General features: G+C 37.0%; 1 protein-coding gene across 3 annotated transcripts; it reads right to left on the minus strand.

Annotated features, from left to right (window-relative positions):
- Window positions 1-8349: 8349 nt before the first annotated feature.
- LOC149168596 (YTH domain-containing protein ECT4-like) lies at window positions 8350-14406 on the minus strand. Of its 3 annotated transcripts, none has more exons than XM_089428334.1 (9): window positions 13981-14406; window positions 12056-12132; window positions 11279-11450; window positions 11065-11141; window positions 10361-10936; window positions 9673-10227; window positions 9357-9569; window positions 9138-9269; window positions 8350-9047 (listed from the first exon to the last, which is right to left on the minus strand). In XM_089428334.1, the coding sequence occupies exons 1-9, from the start codon at window positions 14009-14011 to the stop codon at window positions 8766-8768; spliced, it is 2115 nt and encodes a 704-aa protein (XP_089284460.1). In that variant the 5' UTR covers window positions 14012-14406; the 3' UTR covers window positions 8350-8765. The 3 variants fall into 3 exon arrangements, with proteins under 3 accessions (XP_089284460.1, XP_089284459.1, XP_089284461.1); XM_089428333.1 differs by having other exon boundaries at window positions 9673-10230; XM_089428335.1 differs by lacking the exon at window positions 12056-12132 and having other exon boundaries at window positions 9673-10230; window positions 13950-14405.
- Between the last annotated feature and the right edge of the window lie 882 nt (window positions 14407-15288).

Here is a 15288-nt window from a genome sequence, read left to right on the forward strand (position 1 = left end):
GAGATTGGAGTTCAGGGACAGTGTACTATCAATTGTATAATCATCTGAATTGCATAAGTGGTGCATACAATCAAAAGGCCTATGAGGATTGCACAATTCATATTTGTAGAATTTCACAATTAAATATGGGCTAATTCCCTAGAAAACTACGCAAGGAAATAGGAGCTTGGCAGACAGCTAAATTGGCTAAGTATTGGCTTGAGCTTGTTTGTGAAGTAGTGAGATAGATAGAAATAAGGCAAAAGTTGCTCGGGCTTGAGCAAAGCATTGTAATCTTCTCATACTTTATGGTTAATGCAATATACAAATAACAATGGTTTTTAGTTATGGCTTTCTTCGAAAAATTATTGTGTTATATGTGATTGAATTCTTTCTCTTTTATGCTTCGAATTTCATCGATCATTTATTGTTTCCGCTAATGAGTAAAGTAGATCCAGGTCAATTGTTTTAGCATATTACAATCTGCAATTTGAATCTAGAAGGAATTTCTACATTTATTAACTCTCTAAAGAAACCCTCCTTATTCTTCCAAGTGCTTGAAAAAGATTCTCTACCTAAAACAATAATTTCATCTATGTGTGATTAAATATTCCCCATCAAGGGGATACATCCAAAAAGGGGTAATGGTTTGTAAACATGACACTAAATTTTATTGGTTTAAATTTGTAAAACTTTATCACAATTTTTTAAAACCAACATAGATCCATCTTAACTTTGGATTTACCAAGCGTCAAGAAGAATCAAATTTCTCAAGAGGGAAACATATTTAGAATGCAAAACTTGAGGAATGGTTTGCACCTCGAGAGATTTGGTTTCTCCCTACTATTGGTAGACTTGGAGTTAAGATGGATCTATGTCAATTTTGAGCAAAACACTAAAACTTTTTATGTTCACTAGTTTTTTATATTATGTACATATTTTACATTTAAATATTTTATTTATGATTTACAATCTCCTTATTAAAATGTCCGTATATGCTCTTTCATATTTGAAAGTAAAACACACACACACACACACACATATATATATTAAAATGTTACATGTCATCTCAACGTAGAATTAATTACACATCATATAATATCAATAATATTATTTGTATATCTCATTTATCAATTTCATTTAAAATAGTGAATAAGTTAAATCTCTTATACTACAAAGTAAATTAATTTTTTTTGTCAACTCCATATTAAGTAGCGAAGGAATTACATCTCTCTTATACTAAAAGGTAAATTAATTTTTTTCACTTTCAATTAAATTATAAAGTTGATGTAAATTTAAAGTGAAAATTGAATTTTTTAATAATGCTAACATTGATTGTTTTTGTTATTGCTATGTTTTATTTTGTTAATGTAAATATTATTTTATTATTTTTAAATGTAACATTATGTGGCATCTACCGTTGTGGAGTGCCTCAATAAAATCCATATATTCAATTTGTTAGAAAAAAAAAAAATCATTTTTATTGAAAGAGCTTATAAGGAACAATTTTGAGTGGTTTTTTTTTTATGACAAAAACTATCATAACTTTATTGTCAACTGAAACTAAAAAAAAAATCAATCATTGGTTATTGTCCATGATGCACATTAACTCATCATTGTTATTCAAGGAAAACCGCATCACATAAACTAATCCTTTGGTGCTTTGTAAGAGAGTAGACTTTCACTCTTGTAGTGTGTTCTTGGGTTTTGGATTGTTAGCATGTTTTCTTACATCCAAGAAATACAAGCTTTAAACCCATCAGAAGCAATTGTAGGTGTTAGTTTAGAACTATGAGGTTGTAGTATGTTTTTGGGTTTTGGATTGTTAGCATGTTTTCTTCCATCCAAGAAATACAAGCTTTAAACCCATCAAAAGCAATTGTAGGTGTTAGTTTAGAACTATGAGAGAGTGGTATAGTTGAGAGCATCTACAAGAAAGTTAAATTAATGTCCCTTGTGGTCATCACTAAGACTACCACCATAATATTTAATCTTGGTATCAAATATAAAACAAAATAATACTCCTATTGCAATTTAACTTCTTATTTAAAATATATATCTATATATATAGATATATTAGACACCTAATCAATTAAAAGTTATGAATATAAATAGTCATTGGAATCCAAAAAACATATAAAATATGAAACCAATAGTCATAAGACTGTAATAACCAATGATCATAAAACTGTATGAATATCTATATACTTGTGGATAAAATGCATTCAACCATTTATCAATTAGGTTTATCATTTCAAGTAAATGAATAAAATGCTTTCAACCATTTATCAATTATTTCCATCATTTCATGTAAATTTAACATGGTATCAAAGCCCATCACCTCTGCACCTGGTCATTAATTCTTTGTTTGTCAGGCTTCTAACCTGAACCAGACACTTTCTGGCCCGCTCAAATTTATCTGTTATAAGTCCTGCATGCGCATAGTAACGCCCCTAACCCACTTTCCTAACGCTCAGCCTGTTTAGCATAGAAATTGACCCTGTGTGAATCCTGCAACCCCGGGGCTTGGTGCACTGTCAAGACTCCAGCGCATATACCGTGTAGTGTGTGTCAATTCTAAAAAATTTGGCGTACATGTCAATGAGCGCAAACTCTATATAGTCATCTAACTGAAATCCCCTTCTAATTATGTGTTCATGAATCAGTTTTCCCTCTTGCACAGGCATTGAATACAGCAGGGAAAGTATACTTGTTAGTTGAATGCCCCCCTGATCCATTCGATGATAGAATCTCAAAGCTTAATCACAACAACCGTTCTTCACATATCCTCTAATCATGAAAAAAGTGTGAAGTGCCACACAGAAGATAGGATTTTACCAGGTCATCATAGGCCCTTTGTGGTAGCTTATTCGAAAGTTCAATATCACCACTGGGATCTGGAGCCTTACGGCTACCTAAACATCGACGGGTAATCAAAACGAATTGCTCTCTGCGTATATAATAGCACTTAGCAGTCACTTGTGGTTTATTCTCTGAGACAAGGTGATGTATCCATATTCCCTTCCGCCAGTTTCAGTGTCACATATGTAGACATATTAAGCACTATGCACACTATGACAAGTCATGACATTGGGATTTTTAGTTTTTACAGCTTTAAAACCTGAAAGTAAACATCTTTTGTGTTGACACTCGAGGTTTTACACAAAAGACATCTACACAGGTTGGGTCGTTTGCTCAATTGAAAAGCCGAAAAGCAAGAGTTTGAATCGAGATAGCAATGCCGATTGCAACCTAGATTATGAGGGATTGTGTATTGCATTGCTTTGCTTGTGGAAGCTTTTGTTTTCAAAGCTTTATACCCGAGAGAATTAGCTAGGGTTTGTGGATTCTTTAACTTTGGTGCTTTGTGTTAAATTGAGTCTAAGTTGCAAGGGATCCTCGTAGATGGTTCAATTCGAAGTGCAAACCTGGCAGAATCCACTAGGTTGTCCGTGGAGTTGTCAAATCTGATGCTTAGTGCCAAGTAGAGAGAGTTTATAACAGAGTTTGCTACCAGACAAAAATTGTTTTTCAAATCTTGAAACCCTTCCCTCTTCCTCCGTAGTGAGTCTGTTGCAAAGCCGTTGACATCAGTAACATTCCAAAAGGGACTGAACCAGTTTGGCTCAAAGATGCATTTGTCATTCTAAGCTTTCAAAGCATTCCTCCTTGTGCAATTATTTTTATGTTTGGCAGAATCTGGCATAAGAAATACAGTGATTTGATGGTTTAAGTATCATTGCCTACAGTATTTATTGACACAGTAGTGTAGTGTGGAGACTTGAAAGTGTGAAGCTAGGGCTAGAAACATCACACCATCACTACAGAGTTTGATAGTCTAGAGGCTTTTATCCAATCCACTCCTATTAACTTCATTTCTCTCTAGCTTACGAAAAACAGAGTTGCTTCAGTACCCTTTTGTTGCAAGTGAATTTTCAGTTGTTTGGAAAATGGCCAAACATTATGATGTATTGTTACTGAATACTCCAATACATTCTAATGTTGATGGTACAATCAAAATCAGCAAATCCATCCTCACTAACGTTCAAACTTGTTTGCAAAATACACAAAAAAAGATTGAGATTCTGCAACTCGAATCTCAGCTATAGCAAGATGAACTACAACATAGGCATCATTCTGAACTGGGTTTTGTTCAGAACAATCCTCTAATTGAGTTTGAGAGAGACTCCCATCAGCAGCCAAAAACTAATCAATTAGTGAGGTTGAGGTTGATTTAGTGCCCAGTGCAAGCGCAGATTTGCGTGCAGATGCAGAGGTTCAGTGTGCTCTTTCCAAGCGCATTATCAGACCTTGGGAAGAAGTTGCTAATAACATGAACAAAACCAGTGTTGCATATCACAAGGATGTGTCTTTTCATATTCCAAACTATTCCAAGCCCATCAAGTTTCAAAGCGTTGGATTTCTTCAAAATGGTTCATATTCATCTCTTCTAGATCATGTTTCTCTTCCACAACAGCGATGGATTGTTAGATGCCAACATTGTGACAGAGTTGGCCATGTGAAAGATCATTCTTGTGATTTTCACCCATGTGAAGAGTGTCATAAAAATACTCATCATTCAAACAGATGCTTCAGAAACAAGCTCCCTGCAAGAACGAAGATTCACCTTGTATGGTTCGCTTCTTGGCAATGGTCCTAAACAACGAAGAAGATATTTCGATCATACCACAATATTTATTCTCGAGTAATGAAATGTCTTGTAGTTAAGATTTCTTCATCTTCTCACCTTGTAGAATTGATAGTCATCTACAAGCTCAAAGATACATCAAATGAGTCTAAGCCACTAGAGTGAACTTGTTCCCTGAGCCTAGAGCCAGAGTCAGAGATACCCAGATTCAGAGTTATAGCCAAAGACAGAGCAATGCCCCATGTACATTCTTTTGGTTGGTGCTCTTCCTTAAACCACCACAGATTGAGACTTCAATGGTCTCCATTTTCCAAAAATTAAGGAGCCAGATTGAGTTATAGCCAAAGACAGAGCAATGCCCCATGTACATTCTTTTGGTTGGTGCTCTTCCTTAAACCACCACAGATTGAGACTTCAATGGTCTCCATTTTCCAAAAATTAAGGAGCATTTCCTCTAACAGAAGACTGCAACTTCTAGCCGGATTTGGTATTGTTTTAGGAACTGCATCAAATGTTCCAAGTTAAGACTTGAATGGTCTCCTTTTCCGCAACAAGAAACACTTCCTCTAACAGAAGACTTCAACTTCTAGCCAGATTCGGAATTGTCCCAAGCACTGCACTAAGCATTCCAGTGTCGTTGGTCCGGTTGACACCTCTAATTCTCCAACCTTATACTATCATTTCATAGTGCACAATCAGCGAATTGCTGCCATACATTTTTTGCATTTTTTGTATTTCAGCACTCTTTTTGGACTCATATTTACCCCTTCAGATTAAGGAGGAGAATGTTAGACACTATGTTGCACGGGTTCCCGCACCTTGGGGAGGGGTTCTCGAACCCGTCCCGGGTTCCCGCACCTAAGTACCGGATTCGGGTACGGGTTCTTCCCAGAGGAACCCAGAAGAACCGGGTTCTTACATAAAGAACCAGGTTCTTCAAAAAAAAAAAATTGGGTTCTTTTCCTTTAATGGGATCTTGGGTTCTCTGGGTTCTTTGGATTGGGTTCTTCATAAAAAAAACTATATTTTGAAAATACATACTAGGATACGGCATGCATGAATGACATGTTTATGCTACTTATAACTTTATAAGTTATTTCAAAAATTCAAACATAAAATAAAAATTTACATGTAACATTGTAAGATACTAAGATGTCTAATGCCAAAGCAGCGAGTCCAACATTTACTTAAGTAAATGCTAGACTCAACTATTTTGGTGAAACTTGAGACAGATTTTGTCACACACAGTTGACTGAAATACACTAGCCAAGGAGTATGCTCAAAAATCCTAAAGTATTTTGAGTTCTCAAAGACTCAACATTTTAAACTTTATTTTATTGGGCTGCTTTGTGTGTTTGGTGGGACAGCAGTGAAATATACGCTGCCAGCAGCCATAATTTATACTTTAATGTAGCCACAAGCCTAAAAAAAGCCCACAGAATTTATATGTAATGATTCAAAATATATATAGTATAAAAAACGCTCTCGATCTGGAAGCTTCTAAAAATTGTGTCCCCCACTCTAGCTCCCACTTCCAAGCAGCCTTGGTTCTTATACCTATTAGTTCATTTTTAATAAAAAGGGATGCAATAATATTGGAGGTCAAATAACTTGTATTTTCCAGTTTTTTGGTCTTTGAGGAAGCCATTGTTCCTTAGGCTTTCGCTGTTTAGTATTTTTATTTTAGCATTTTAAAATTTCTTAGTTCACGTTTGAAGATGCCTTAAGGCAAATTTTGAATGTAGTATGACAATGGACATATATCATGATTCATGATTCTTATTAATATGCAAACAATTAACAGTTTTTTGGTGATAAATTTTGAAATTTCAATGTCGATGTTGAATGTTCAATGATGTGCATGTTTAAATGATTAAAGTTTTCTTGTTTAAAGTTGAAAAAATATACAAATTCAAATTTCATATATATTATTAATTATAATTTATAAAATATAATTATTAAAATTTAATATTATTATATTACTCAACGAACCCACGCACCCTGTTTCCAAAAATGGCGTCCCCGTCCCCGTCCCCGTCCCCGCACCCGTCCTCGAACCCACGTTTCCGAGCAACATAGGTTAGACACCTATCCACTAAGGATTATGGTGTAGAATATGAACTGGCATTGAAATCCAAAAAGCCACATGGAATATGAAAAATCCAAAAAGCCACATGGAATATGAAAAAAGGTCATAAAACTGTATTAATATGTATATCCTTGTGAATAAAATGCATTCAACAATTTATCAATTATGTCTCATTTCATGTGAATTTAACCTAAATACCCCGTCGCCGTACCCACGTTTCCTGGCAACATAGGTTGGACACCTATCCACTAAGAATTATGGTGTGGAATATGAACTGGCATTGAAATCCAAAAAGCCACATGGAATATGAAAAAAAATCATAAAACTGTATTAATATGTATATCCTTGTGAATAAAATGCATTCAACAATTTATCAACTATGTCTCATTTCATGTGAATTTAACCTAAATAAAAAAATTAAAGAGTAGATATATATTTTTTCTTTTAAAAAGAAAATAATAAAAAATAAAACAATAGCTTTTCTTTATTGTTGATTTCAATGAACAATAATGTCATCATCATCCATCAATAACCTTGCAGAGCTTTGTGCGCCATCTGCAGAATTAGCATCATTCACAGCTTCACGGCTTATGCACCATACGCAGAATTAGCATCATTGCTGCAATAGTGTCCCACTTTATGGTTGTTTAATTTTTAACCTCTTATAAAAAATTTGAGTTTTGGCAAGTATCTTTGAGTCGTGGAATTTATTTTCCTTCATGGGCACTTGCTTGCAAGAAAAAGCGCTTTGCAATTTAAATTTTTTCCGTGTGTGAAGTGATAAACAAACACATTTGATAGCCACACTAATATGATTTTGAGTTTTGGCAAGCATCTTTGAGTCATGGAATTTATTTTCCTTCACGGACACTTGCTTGAAAGAGCGCTTTGCAATTTAAAAAAAATTCCCTGGGCCCTGCGTCGCTGAGGACCCCACGAAGGATATTTGCTCATCTGTTGGCTTCTGCCTTATGAAGGATATTTGTAACGGTTTCGGCCATATGTTGTAAAAATTTGCTGACTTCGGCCATATGCTGTAATATCTGCTGGCTTCGGCCATATGCTGTAATATCTGCTGGCCTAGGCCATATGTTGATTTTCTCTCTGAAAAAAAAAGAAGTGATAAACAAACACATTTGATAGCCCGCACTAATATGCTCCTAAATTTTTCTTACTTGAGATTGTAAACCAGCATGTATGTCATAACCGTGCAGCATATGCCTTGCAATTTTTCCTGTTAATGTGATGGTGGCTAGAATACATGTAATCACCCGCTACATATTTGTTAAGCTAGGCAGAATACTGCAACCCCAACCTTGCTAAAGGGCATCATGTGCCAATGATGAACACAATAAATTTAGAACTTAGGCTTCAATACGTTGTCTACTAATTAACTCCCATATCGATGCATTTTCCAGGGACTTAATAGTATGGGGAATCATTATTTGTTCCCAAAAATATTTTGCAAGCAAAAAGCAAGCCCGCGTCTATAGAGAAAAGCAGTAACTCCAAATAAATCATCATTACGAAGCGTTGTACACGATAATACTTCATGGGTAGAAAAGAGTGCATATATAGCAAAAGATACACCACAATCGGCTGCAATATTTCACGTAACTACTGACAATGAAAATTTAGCTGAGTAAAAACCGATGCTTTGATTATAATCTCTCTTTAAAATACAAACCTCTACATTTGGATGAGAATGAATTTACAGAGGAATACAAAATACAAAGATTACACTGGTATTGTGCGTTTGCTGTTTAATTTGCTGACCTCGATGCTATTTTTAACATTCGAGAAGCCAGCTTCTCTAAAATCCATGAATCAGAAAAAAAAAATTGTGGTGTAAATCGTTGCATAATTTGAAAGATTAATTTTCCTGAAAACACCACCTACAAATTTGAAGACATTGCTGTGTACATTAAAACCCTGACAGTTAAAATGCTGTACACTCAACAAACTTCCTAAAGACCCTTCAAAGGGACCAGTCCAATATATATTTTCACACCAGCAGTGTTTCAACAGCAGTAAAGAAATGCGAAGTAGTTATTCGTTTCCTGGACCATCTTGATTAGCATTTCCCTTATCGGTGGTTGGTTTACCTCCTTTGAGTGCATCTCCACTGCTGGAAGGCACTCTCCCCTCAGAATTTTGGTTGTTTAAAATTCCTTCTCCAGATAAGACTCCACTTAAAGGGGAAACGGTGGAGGTCAAATCAGCAGATGTCTGCCCTGACTTTATATGGCCATCTCTATCTTCACCAGCATTACCGTCTTTCGGTTTCAAACACTTATTTTGCAAAAGCTCACTTCCAGACAGATAAGATTCCTGAGTTGACATCATATCCTCATAAGTTATGAGCACCGTGAATTTAGACATAAATCTAAATTCTTAATCTCCTGCAAAGTACCTACTTACCTGTTGTTTGGTTTTTCTCTCTTGTATTGCTTTTTGGCGAGCTTCATAGAACTGAAAATCATCTAAAATAGACATCTTACAAATATAGTTCTTAAATATAGTCAACACTTCTACTCCCTGCTCAAATGCCACCTGGAAACATATTCATAAATCTTTGGTTCAACATATCTAAGAAATGCAGTAACTTTGATGAGTCCTATACTTTGAGCTAAGGCTTACCTCTTGTGTATCTCTGCTGTTTGTCATTGGTTTATTGTCATTATTTTCAAGAATAATGTGCCGAAACTGACTGTTGGAAACATCTTTGATAATATGCCATTTAACGGGAAATTGGCCGCTCCACTTGTCTTGCTGCCAATAGGCCACATTCCTTTGGAAGTCAACAGGGCCCGTCATCTCAGCAACTCCACAGAATTGACCACTTGCATTAACCTGCATTCAACAAAAGTAGATTGAATGGAATTTCTACTGTCACTATCCTGAACGATAAGAAAACCACCCCACGGTGCTTTCAACATATATTCAAGGTACCCACCGAGAAGAATAGAAAGATTGGACATAAACCAGGCTTTTCCTGAGCTTCTCGATAGGCAGCATCCAATTTTTTGTTCCCATTTGGAGTACTAGCCCAGACGCCATATTTGATGCTTTTATGAATATTGTCTTCACTGTAGGATTTAATGATAAAGAATTTTGCATCTTTATATTTAGTGACAAATTCAGGACTATTATATTGTTCTCTGTCTACAGTTACATTATAAGCTTCATTGTTTCCGTTGGAAATTAAAATTTGCTCCTCGACTTGAAGTGGATCTCCCAGTGATGTTGGTTGGTTCCTAAACCTTGTTCGTGGCCCTCTATTTTGCTCACTGAATACATCAATCGTCCCAATGCAATCACAGAGGGAATCATTACGTCTTCCTCTTGGTTTACTCTTGTCCACAGCAACCCATGTCCTTCCATTTGTCCCATAACTAGGACTCAACCTTCCAGAGTTGTTACTATGTCGATATATTTTATTAGGTGAGTATACCCTGTTAAAAGTTGGAGCAGTTGCAATGCCAGATAGCGGTCTTGGTTGCTGGACCCCCTGCTTTAAAGCAGAAGAATAAACGAGTCAAATTCAAAATCAAATAAAGTAGCAATCTTAATTGAAAGAGTAGCACCACCCGAAAATGTAAGTAAAACTAGAAACCCAAATATAAGATAGGAAAGTGGCATACCATTACGTGAGATGCACGGTGAATATTTTGCCCAAAGGGTCCTAGAGCCTGAGCTTGCTGAGAAATAACAGCAGGAACAGAAGTACTTGTTGACCTTTGCTGACCCTCTGAATCACTTTTTGAATCAAGCCAAGAACCACTAGGCCTAATTCCGTCATACCCCTGCCTTCGATCCTGATATCCAGGACTAGTATTTGTTACGTGCAAGATACCCCTGCCAACTGAACCATAAGCAACAGAATAACCAGGCCTTGGAGGAGGCATCGACATACCATTCTCATTAACAAAATTTGCGCTGGAACCATCACCACCATGGAAAGTAGATTGTTCTGCACCCACTGAAGTTGACAACTCCGCCTGAGACATGGGAGTCGCTGAAGATATGTACTGGACACCCGGAGGAACAGCCTGCTGGTAGAAAGGTCCTGTATAAAGCTGTCGAGTGCCATAAAGCTGGGAATCTGCCCTAATAGAAGGAAAAGGCGTCCCAGCCGGTGAATAAGGGCCATATGCCATTTGAGGGGCATACGCATATCCAGCATGATATAAAACAGATCCATTTTCACTATATACACCCTGCTAGAAGCATGTTTATATACATCATCTTGCACATCTCCAGCATTGCACTACCAGAAGCAATTTATAGGCATGCTGAATGAAAAGAAAACCAGCACAAAAAGATATGCTCAAAAATAACAACTTACAGGCGATGGGATTTCCATCCCATCAATATTTACATATCGCGGATACTCTTCCCATTCAGGGGCAGGGCTATCATATCCTGGACATGAATACATACACATTACGTATACATAAACACATGAATACATACCCATTACCAATATGGTGTATAACTTTTGGTCATCCCAATTTCATATTTGCAAATATAATGAACTAACCTGGTTAGAAAAGACTAACCTTCATAGTAATATGTTGGAGGAGGATAACTGTTTTGCCCATAAAACATGTTAGTCTCCACTGCTGTATCTTGTACCCCAGGGCCACTTGACCCCTCGGCTGAAGAAACTAGACCTACCGCACCCGGAGTTCGATCAGAAATTTCCACATCCACACTTGGTGTTGACAAAGGCTGAAAAAGATCAGAGACACATAAATGAAGTACAGCTTTATCATAATTATTGCAGACCATCCAAACTATGACTTCAATCGAATTCTTTACACAAAAAATACCATGCTTTACCCAATATTTTCCCCCCACCCCAACCTCATAAAAGGGGGAAATATGAGGGTGGATGAGAGGGGAAATCTGAGGTTGGGGTAGGGAGAAATATTGAGTAAAACATCTTAGGGGTGAATTCTTTACACAAAAACTACCATGCTTTACCCAATATTTTCCCCCACCCCAACCTCATAAAAGGGGGAAATATGAGGGTGGATGAGAGGGGAAATATGAGGGTGGATGAGAGGGGAAATATGAGGTTGGAGTAGGGAGAAATATTGAGTAAAACATCTTAAGGGTGAGGGGTAATAATGGTTAAAGCATATTCAGATGGGGTAGGACAGGTGAAACAATGGGTAGAACATCATTGGGGTCGGGGCAATAATGGGTAAAACATATTAGGATGGAGTGGGCCTGGGAAACAAATGGGTCAAACATCATAAGAGTGGGGGCGCTGCCAAATATGTTTTACCCAAAATTTCCCCAGCCCCCAATTGAAGTTTGAAAAAAATTACCTGGTTCTTTGCATCTGAAGCCTCTGCAAGCTTTGCCTGAGGGTCTACTGTCAACTTTTTCAGTGATTCAGTAGTCTCTGGGTCAATAGTCAAAGTAAAACTTTGCAATAAAAAGTAAGGAATAAAACCTTCAACCAAGACACCCACCCTCCTCAACCCTTCTAAAGGCCATAAAAAGGGATACGGTATTAATTTTCATTCATCGAGGAATAAGTTTGATATAATAAGAGACAGATCATTAACCAGACAGTAACCATGGCTAGAGGTTAGAAGAGAATAACAGAAGGGGAGAAATCTCATTCAATAATAGAACACAAAACAACTCCTATATAAGCTGCAATATTCCCAGTGTTTGATTTTTATATTTCACAAAAAAAGCTAAAAAAAGGCTGACAAGATAAACAGATATGTGAAGGTAGACCAATTACTGTTCAGTCACATTGGCTACATAAAAGGCAAAGTTTGATAGACAATGTTGTAGGCATATGCTACACAATGGGAAAGTCTGGTATATATTGTAAATCCCTCCAGCAACTCATGTCCATAAGATAATTCTCTGGTCAATGCAGCAACCCAACACAAAACAATCCATAAGCAGCAATGCGTAAGAGTATCAATGCAGTTCCATCCTAAAAACATAAACAAAGAGGCCTGTTGAAGGAAATTCTCTTATGCCACACATTCACACATTATTTCAATAAGAAAGTCCATCATGGAATACATTTCAGTATGATTAAGATCAGGACTGGCAATTTATCATGTGCATTCAGGATTGGCAATTAATGTAATGCTTAGAGAAGTGTAATGAAACGACTGCACAATTTTGGCCATTTACTTAAATCAGTAACGAGATTGTACTATGCAATTAGTAAAATCAAACGAAACGAAACCCATCTACAAACAGACATTAGAGGATTGGTCTAGAAACCATGCAGAGATAGCATGGTAACTTGCACTGTTGATGCAAACTCTCTCCAAGAGAAGAAATATTTCACTAACCAATTGAGCTAGGGATGAAGATGGGCACAGCCTCAGGCCAATCTGAAAACAATTGTCCCATCCGATGCAAACTGCTCCTAAGGAAAACAACATTTTATCATAGCCCGGCAATGCTCGCGGAGAGGATATATTGTTAATGAAGATTCTGATTTAAGACTGCATTTAAATAAAGCCAAACAAAAAAACGTGCGAGTTTTAAGTAAAACTTCACCCGTCATTATTGCAATAATAAAACGAAAGAAGTGCTGTAAATGGTGAAGGCTGATAGAATATAAAAGGTCAAGTGAAGAAATAACTGAAACAAGGAGAAAGCAGAATATTTTATAAACACGTGTGCGCAAGGGGATGTTAGGGCGCAAAACTGAGAGACTTGGAAAAAAATTTGATCTACGCTACGCCACATGGAAATCAAACGACGGAAGAACGATATATCCTATAATACCTGGCAAATATTACAAAACCAAAACCCAAAAATACGTAAATGTCTAATACAAGCATTCTTCGACCGCCAAAACCCCAGTGAAAGTCCAGCAGGTGACTGACTAATCCGAAATATATAAATACAAAAATTGATTTAACACTGACATAATCAATCAGGTTCTATCGACGGAAATTAACCTTAACAAAACAGTGCATAAGGAAAAACGTCTGGAAGGAATTAAGAACCAACGGAGGAAACTACTAGGGTCCCAGCCGGATAGAAACACAGAAATCGCCCGGAAGGCGTCAAGGAAACCACCACAAAAAACAATACACCAAAACCTACGAAGAAATAGCATGAGAAAGCGAGAGATCTTCCATTACATCGAGGCTTCCTTAAGGTGAATCCAACACGAGATACAACAAACCAGGAAAGCACAAAAAAGCACAGGAGAAATTATGATGTCGAGCAGACCTATTCATTCAAAAATAAAGGGGAAGGATACGCTCGACCGATTGTACTGCAGCGGTGGCCATTTACCCCTCCCTCGCTTGCTCGGTCAATGAGTGGCCTTCTCTCTGTCTTGCAGCTTCAGCCTTCAATCAGAAATTGGAACTCTTCTTCCTTTGCAGAATGGGAATAGGAAAACGACCAAGTGTGTTGCAGAGGAAAGCTAAACGACGGAGCCCTTCTTTGCGGACGGAAAGAAACATTCAAAATTAAAAAATTAAGGGAAGACTGACGACAGGATTTCCTGGGTTTGGTAGCGAAGGGCATGGTTTGCAACGGTTGGGTGAAAGCAGCCTCTGTTTAACAGGCGGTTTGTGTAAAACAAGTTTGTTTTCGGGGCAGGTAACGGTTTGCAAGGTGAGTAATTAGGGTTTGGGCGGATGATGAGTAGTCAAGCGTGAAAGGGAGCGTGAGCCAGGTGGGGCTGACTGATTCTTAAATAAGTTGCATGCGTCCTTTCCTCACATTCAAAACAGTTACTCTTTCCTCTTGTGTTACCACACGAAACCAGAACAGCCAAAGAATAATTCTATTTGTCCGCTCCTATCTCTTTCCTTCAATCATTTAATCAATGGTTAATCACCAGTAACTTTAAAGTCAAATCAAATCAATTGTACTATATGAGGTCTTGGTGGCCGAGGTTGGTTTGTTTTCCATGGGAATTTTTATTTGTTAAAGTATTTAGTGGCCGAGGTTGGTTTGTTTTCCATGGGAATTTTTATTTGTTAAAGTATTTAGTGGCTCAAGTTGATCGTCGCAGAAGAGTGGCAGAAGAGTTAGAAGAGTGGTAGAAGAGTTAAAAGTGTTAGGAAAAAAATTTGGAGGATCCAGAATGACAAGTGGATTGGAAAATAGGGAATTTGGCAAAATTGTCCTAATTCTAAAGTGAGTTGTCTTTGGTACGATTTTTTGGAAGCTTTTCTGATGGTTTTTTGGGTCTAATTTCTCTAAAATCCGGCAGGAATTTATTAAAATCACAAGTTTGATGGGTAACCCCTGTACAATCCAAGTGCCCTAGGGATTTATTAGGCTGTTGAATCCATATATACAGTCAAAAAAACAGTTTAAATAACACAAATTAAGATTTCACCTCAAATTTTTATGTCGGTTTCCGGCACCAGAAAGTCCAAAAAGTCACACTAAAGACAACTACATTCTAAAGTGGAAATTAAAAAATTGGGTACTTGAAAAATTCAAGACCGCTATGTGGGAAAAACATGTTAGCCATAAAAAAACAATATATATCAATAATTTCAACCCAACATGGTCGCATAATGAAAAGACCTATTTGAGTGCCACAATC

The sequence above is a fragment of the Pinus tabuliformis genome, chromosome 4_2 (assembly GCF_031772625.1).
Source record: "Pinus tabuliformis cultivar Carrire ecotype Pingquan chromosome 4_2, CPIR1, whole genome shotgun sequence".
In the NCBI taxonomy this organism is placed as follows: domain Eukaryota; kingdom Viridiplantae; phylum Streptophyta; class Pinopsida; order Pinales; family Pinaceae; genus Pinus; species Pinus tabuliformis.